This window comes from Humulus lupulus, chromosome 5 (assembly GCF_963169125.1).
Source record: "Humulus lupulus chromosome 5, drHumLupu1.1, whole genome shotgun sequence".
In the NCBI taxonomy this organism is placed as follows: Eukaryota; Viridiplantae; Streptophyta; class Magnoliopsida; order Rosales; family Cannabaceae; genus Humulus; species Humulus lupulus.
In genome coordinates, this window is record NC_084797.1 from 184,815,432 (window position 1) to 184,822,117 (window position 6,686).

Below are 6,686 nucleotides of genomic sequence, written 5' to 3' on the forward strand. Positions count from 1 at the left end.
AGTGCTCAATATCTGATGTTGAAATCAAATCTCATGATTAGTTACTCCATAACCAAACACTAGTCTAGTAGTAGTACACCAGGATGCAATTCATATTAAATGAATGCCGTAGGCAACAAATTTAAAAACTACTAATACAAAGTATGGAAAATAACAAAAAAAACTACTATACAACTATCATATAAAGTAGAGTGGTGCAGCAGATTCAACCGCACTGCAAAAATATTTCTTTAAATCACACTAAAACATTTCACGAAACCCAAAAAAACAGAGAAAAAAGAAAGAAAGAAAGAAACTCACAAATATTAGTGCGTTACAGTGGGATTTTTTTTAACAGACTTTCAATGCCATAAGAGATAGAAAGCTCATTTTCAAAAAAAGATAAAACACTATTAAGCCATTTGGGGGGCCTCCTTGCTGACATGTCAGTTGGGCTTTCATACAGGGAATTATTCCACTCCCAAACAAAACTCATCGACCTAGTTACTCAGTCACACACAGTGAATTTAACATCTGTAGCAGAGAAAAGTTGATATTTTATGGGACTTGGCTAGTATGGTATTTGGATGATTCACTGAGTACAAAACCCAATGAAAGGTCCATAGTAAATACTTTCTGGGAAAGAACATTACAGTATTGGAAATTGCTTCAGTCCAAAACATTCAACACAAGTTCAGAAAATGTGTCACAACCACCACCACTTATTTTTGATACCAACACCAAGAAACCAATCCTCTTTCATTCAAATCAATATAGACAATTATCAATTTATTTAATGATAAACCAATGGTAAAAGATAAGGATTTTGGCACCTTTCTTACGCTAATCTAATACAGATTAAGATAACCCCAATATGTGGCACTAGGCTCACCATTAATTAGAATGAAACCAACTTGCCAAATACAGTCCTAGAACAAAAACAGTCCTAGAAGATAAGGGAATGCATTTTGGAGCCGAAAGATTGGACCTTGTTAGAATTTGGAAAGTTTATCAACTTTAAACTTTCAAAAGATAAACCTGCTTTGAAATTATCCTGATCCAAGCATTTTCAATCCCCTGCCCCGAATGTGCCAACAAAAGTAGCATTTATTGAAGAAAAGAAAGCAAAGCTCTACTGTTTCAACAAAAGATAAATTCAGGCAACATTTCACACACAGATACGGACATCTTAGACTTTGGATTACCCGAGAGAAAAAATGGCAACTAAATTATTTAGCACTCGAATCTGTGGATGTGGTGATAAGACAAACAAAAGTATCTTAGACAAAATTTTCATATTTAAATAAAAGTGTCAAGAGAGTCACTTTCTTAAAATGAGTGTAAATAAAAGAAGTGGCTAGAAATGGCAGACTTCCATTAATGCATATGCACACTTTATTTAATGCAATACAAGAAAAAAGACAAAAGAATCAAGAAAATATTTTGTTTTAATGAACCTTCTATGAAATCGTGTTCTACAAGGAAATAAGATGACAAGAACAGCTATAGTGTATTTCAATTGGACCAAAATGTATTGGTTTAGAGGTATAACTTACAATAGCTAATGATAAGGATATCATAGCACACATCAAAATGGACTTTTGATCATATATACAATAGTTCAGTCATAAGGGTTTACATTGAACCATAACCAACCGGCTGATATACAAGAAATAATGCGATCTAAGTTAACTATTCCATAGAAAAATCATTCTAACTTGATTAAGTGCTAATAGTAGTACACATAAGATCAAAAGAGTACTTAGAAGGAAGAATTTACCTTCCTATAGAAACAATTGAATTCTCATGCAGCTTTTGAGATTCCTTATTGTCATCAATCTTGGTTAATAGTTTGTAATGTTTCTCTTGGTTAGCAAAAGAAAAGAAAATCCTTGTCCATTGCAACTCAAATTACTCTTAATCATCTTCAGGGTCAGAATTTCCATACACAACAGAAAGATAGAATCCGATTGTCTTCAGTGTGAGGCCAGGAAACCTTTCAGTGCAACCTGGTCGTGGATCAATTTTAATAAATGGCCATTGCATAATTTCTGCAGCTTCACACTCTTCCCATCCATCACCAATTACACAAAAACGGACATTTGAGCTGTTAAAGCGTTCTTTGATCCATTGAAAGCATTGAGGTTTCCCCACATCCCATGAACTATAAACTGAAAATTTTAGAATTTGTCAGAACATGTTCTTGGAACTTATAAAATCTCTCTAATCTATTAGAGTAGAATGCATAACAAGGTCTACATTTTTGTATAAAGACAACTGTAGTGCATATAAATATCCAACATGCACCATTAGGTTCATCCTCTTCAACTACTTTCAGACAAAATAACACGAGTCCTATTAGCTTCTTTACAAACTAAAAAAAGAATAGACTAAAGCTGTGCCACATTAACATTGTCATAAAAATAAAAATCTAATTCCTTCATTAGGTGATTGCAAAATCTGATGTTAGCAGTTGATCATCTTACATAGATACTAATTCATGTCAAAAGTTAAATTAAGAGAATCCACAAATTGCTAAGATTGTCGTTGACAGATAAAAGATTTTTCCTTGTTGATTGTTTACTTTTATTGAATGATGTACCAGTAGTATGAGCATCAACCCCCCATGAAAAACAATAGGACTCACAGTTCAAGTGCACAATCAGTATATTTCTCAGAAGGCCTGCCACAAACTGGGTACTGTAACTTGGTTCGGATGGTACGAATTAAGCTACAAGTTGTCAAGTGCCACCAATAGATCTGGGTAAACTGTTCATTTTTCTTGTGTATCTTCGTTATAGTTCTATAGAAATCTAAGCATTGTTCATTTGAGAAATTTGGTGTTGCAAAATTGACTGTCTACAATAAGCATCCCAGAAGACAAATAGTGTAGGCAATAACTTGACAATCATTCAACAATATCAGACTACCATGCAACATATCATCTCAAGGTTACTGCTTGCTTTTAAAGGCTAATAAACACAATAGGCATATGCAAAATCAATGCTTAACAAGAACACATAAAATGGCATTACAAAATTAAAAGTGTAGACATCTTCATCGAATTTAAACACATACAATAACAATCACTCCAGATATTTAGATGCCAGTTAGTGACAAATTTTGAGCCACATAGTATCAGTTACTGGTATCCGAGACAGCACCACATTGCCACATCAATTGGCATAAAAATTAGGCTTGCATTAACCTATTTCAAACCCCAAAAATGCCAGCAAACTTGACTATTTAACAAAAAAGCAAACCAGGATTAATATAAGCCCAAACAACAATAAGTAAATAATAGATGGAAAAAAAATGTACCATTTTCATGTGTTATGATATTGTCGAATCGAAAGAGCAAGCATTTTACGAGGCTGGGAATCAATGATCCAGATGTCACTAAAACATTAACATGCTGAGATTTTGAAGCAGCAGAGTTGGTTATCCCATCAGCAGTGGCAACATATGTTTCTTCCTTCCCAGCAGAACACTTCTCCAAGAAGGTATGGGCTTACATTAAGACAAGGCACGGTAAAGGTTAAGAGGGAAAATAGTATCATTAAGCAACAAATGCAAAAAAACCATTATGTCAATGAATTAGAACTCCACTGTGTTTATCTTCTTTCTACTCAAAATTTTCTTCACACAAACCATTAGGATCAAGACTCAAGATGTTTTAATCAGGTCCTTTGAAATATAAACATAAGAGAAACAGGGGATGTAAGAAGAAACATCCCTTTTCTATATTTCCGTGTTTGCATTGCAGTCAGCATACAGTTTATTGTTTCGTGTGTGCATTGTCAGATTAAAACACTGGCCAATTTTGAGTGAGTATAACTGAAAACAAATTATGTATAAATATAATTTGATGTATTTTTTTTTAAATCCTGTGGGGGCAAACTGAAATAAAATATGGGCATAATTAGGGAAAATAAAACATTTTATTTCATGTAATTTTGTAAATGAAACAAAAAAGAAATCCATGTCTCCCCAAGTGGCTCCGCCATCGCTCATAATAGCATGTAATACCTGACGACAGCCATCCATCTGTATATTTGTCAGTCATATTATACAATTCATCCCACTGCTTCATCAACTCTTGATCAAGAACACCATTCAAACCCTGAAATGATAGGAAAACTTTATAGCTTTTATGCAAGATACGTATAAAATTGAAGAATTTCAACTAGGTTACAAAAAATCATATAGTTGTTTTTTTTTAATGTACAAGTACAATGATTCACTCTCTCTATAAATAAACAAATGCAAATCCAATAAATAAGAAAAACACATCAAATAAAAATAGAGGATATGTAATTAAAATGGCAGTGAGGTGTGAAACTGAGAAATTTTTTTATAGATGTGCAAAATACAATCCTTGAATTTCCTACTGCTATGCCTTATTTGGATCCATTCTAGCATAATGTAGGCTTTTGCTACACGAAGCAATGGACTATTAAGGTAAGGTTATTAAACTCTTACCTTTTTATAGTTTTCGGCAATGACTCGATGCCGATAAGCTAGTTTTCTTTTGTTTGCATCATCATCTAGAGAACCAAAGGCGTCCTGGTTGAAATCGTAGCCAACAAGATCCCGCCCATCGTCATATTCCCTCAACAAACTAAGAAAGGGCTTATTGTAGTTCTCAATCTGCATCACCAATATAGAAAAAGAATGAATGATTTGCAAATAAGAAAAAAATATGATAACTGACTGATATGGTCATAGAACTTCAAGCTTACCTGTTCATAAAAGAAATAGTTATCACACAAGTCAAGGATATGTTTCTCCCACATCTTTCCTATCTCCACACCCTCTTGTACATTCTTTACACCATTGAAAGCCTCAGCATAGGTTCCATTCAACAAAGACTTAAGAAGTATAAGTGTCTCGTCCATATCCCATACATATACAGTTAGCTTCCCATCCAAGGAGTTTCCAGTAACCCCTTTTGCCTTCTTGTCAGTAATACTTGCAGCTGTACTCTCAGCCATATCTTATGATATATATATATATATATATAAATTTAAAGCTGTTCTCCAACCTGGTGCATAAAAGAACCACTTTCCAGATTTCATCAATCAAATTTCCTAATATATATTTTTTATAGTTCAGAAGCCGCATCACAATTTGTATCATCAGTTCATCAATGCAATCATAAAATACAGATTCACTATAAATTATACAAATTTCCAAAAGAATAAAAAAGGAATGCTCATTTTGGCTCAAACAATTGCAAGTCAAGACTAAAAGTATACAGAAAAGATAATATTATACACATATATAATACATACACTATAATATATATATAATATCTACTTATACATGTTCATATGACAAGAGAACTGGGCGGAAGAACAAAAGAAACGTACCGGTAGGTTAGCAGAGCCAGCAGCGAAGTAACCCTTGAAAGAGTCTCTCTGTGTCTGTGCCATCGATGTACTGAAATAACCAAAAGGTTACTGAGTAAAGGAAATACCACATTGGGCCGGGTCGACTTGACTACCACCACAAAGCCCATTTAAATTTGAAAAAATACTTCATTTTAATAACTTTCAAATAAGTTTTTTTAAATTATTTTATTTAGTTGATCACTTATTTGTAAACTAGTGCAAGGGCACGTGCAATATGTCTAGTTTTGAAATATTTTAAAATGAAGTTAATTTAGTTGAGACATTTATTTAATTGATTATTTACTATGGCACCTATAATCAAGATGTCTAGTTTTGAAATATTTTAAAATGAAGTTAATTTAGTTGAGACATTTATTTAATTGATTATTTACTGTGGCACCTATAGTCAAGAACTGCATGGTGAACAGGGTTGGGAAATGTTACAATTGCTATCTAACCTTAACTATAAGATTCAAAATGTTTATTTTTTTCAAGTTACTTTTTCAAAAAATTGATAAACTTTTATCGGTTTTCTTTCAATTTAATTATCTAATTGTAACTTTAATAAATGTTTTACTTAAGAGGCAACCTAAGTCACAGAGGTTTGTTTTGTCAAAAAAAAAGTCACAGAGGTTTGTTCAGAAAAAATCAGATTATGTTCAAGTACCAATTCAAAGAGATGCCTTGAAGGGCTACGGAAAAAAATGATAGAATTGAAAAGACAAGCACTAACGTTCACTCCTTATGGTAGAAATATGAGTGAAATATCTTGAGCTCGAAACTACATTTCGCGACAAAGTTGGAAAAGTAAAAAATATTAATACCCAGTCCAGTAGAAAGAGGAAGATATTGATCGATTAGAAAACTTTATGATTATATGACACCTTGTGTGTCAAAATCACTAAGGTGTTCTTATTTGAATTACAGAGGTGTTAAGTTGGTATCAATGGAGTTGGATACAAACATGAAGAACCCAAATAACAAAATGAAAAAGTAAGACAAACCCAAAAAACAAGTCATACAAATGAAACTATTTGAATGTCAGTCACTTATATGAGATTTTATATGAAAACATCTATTTCTTTTGTTTTTGTAAGAGGAAAACCAATATTTACTAAAAGAGGTACCTTTTTCATAAAAACTTACTTCATTGTCCCTGAAGCTTTTCCCATTGTATGTTATATCTTAAAATTAATGCCTAAACTAAGAATTCTAATTAAACCATATAAATATTGCATACCAGGGCTTAGTTGATTAAACTCACTCAACATTGATGATTATTTTTTAATATAAGAATAAATGCAATCAAAGAGA

The 6,686-nt window shown here is 32.6% G+C and overlaps 1 protein-coding gene across 3 annotated transcripts; it reads right to left on the minus strand.

Annotated features, from left to right (window-relative positions):
- Positions 1 to 1,470: 1,470 nt before the first annotated feature.
- LOC133777916 (eyes absent homolog) lies at positions 1,471 to 5,482 on the minus strand. 3 transcript variants are annotated; one of them, XM_062217680.1, is made up of 6 exons: positions 5,352 to 5,482; positions 4,722 to 5,023; positions 4,462 to 4,629; positions 4,009 to 4,102; positions 3,301 to 3,489; positions 1,471 to 2,150 (listed from the first exon to the last, which is right to left on the minus strand). In XM_062217680.1, exons 2-6 carry the CDS (start codon positions 4,971 to 4,973, stop codon positions 1,897 to 1,899), a joined length of 957 nt encoding a protein of 318 aa, XP_062073664.1. In that variant the 5' UTR covers positions 4,974 to 5,023; positions 5,352 to 5,482; the 3' UTR covers positions 1,471 to 1,896. The 3 variants fall into 3 exon arrangements, with proteins under 3 accessions (XP_062073664.1, XP_062073665.1, XP_062073663.1); XM_062217681.1 differs by lacking the exon at positions 5,352 to 5,482 and having other exon boundaries at positions 3,301 to 3,437; positions 3,468 to 3,489; positions 4,722 to 5,037; XM_062217679.1 differs by lacking the exon at positions 5,352 to 5,482 and having other exon boundaries at positions 4,722 to 5,037.
- Between the last annotated feature and the right edge of the window lie 1,204 nt (positions 5,483 to 6,686).

What these genes read in the sequence shown, in the direction of transcription:
- LOC133777916 (XM_062217680.1), bottom strand. Translation starts at nt 4,973, where the DNA reads ATGGCTGAGAGTACAGCTGCAAGTATTACTGACAAGAAGGCAAAAGGG. An exon ending in ACTATTTCTTTTATGAACAG is followed by an intron (nt 4,630 to 4,721) that starts GTAAGCTTGAAG and finishes TTGGTGATGCAG; the next exon opens with ATTGAGAACTACAATAAGCC. An exon ending in AGATGGATGGCTGTCGTCAG is followed by an intron (nt 3,490 to 4,008) that starts GTATTACATGCT and finishes TCTTAATGTAAG; the next exon opens with CCCATACCTTCTTGGAGAAG.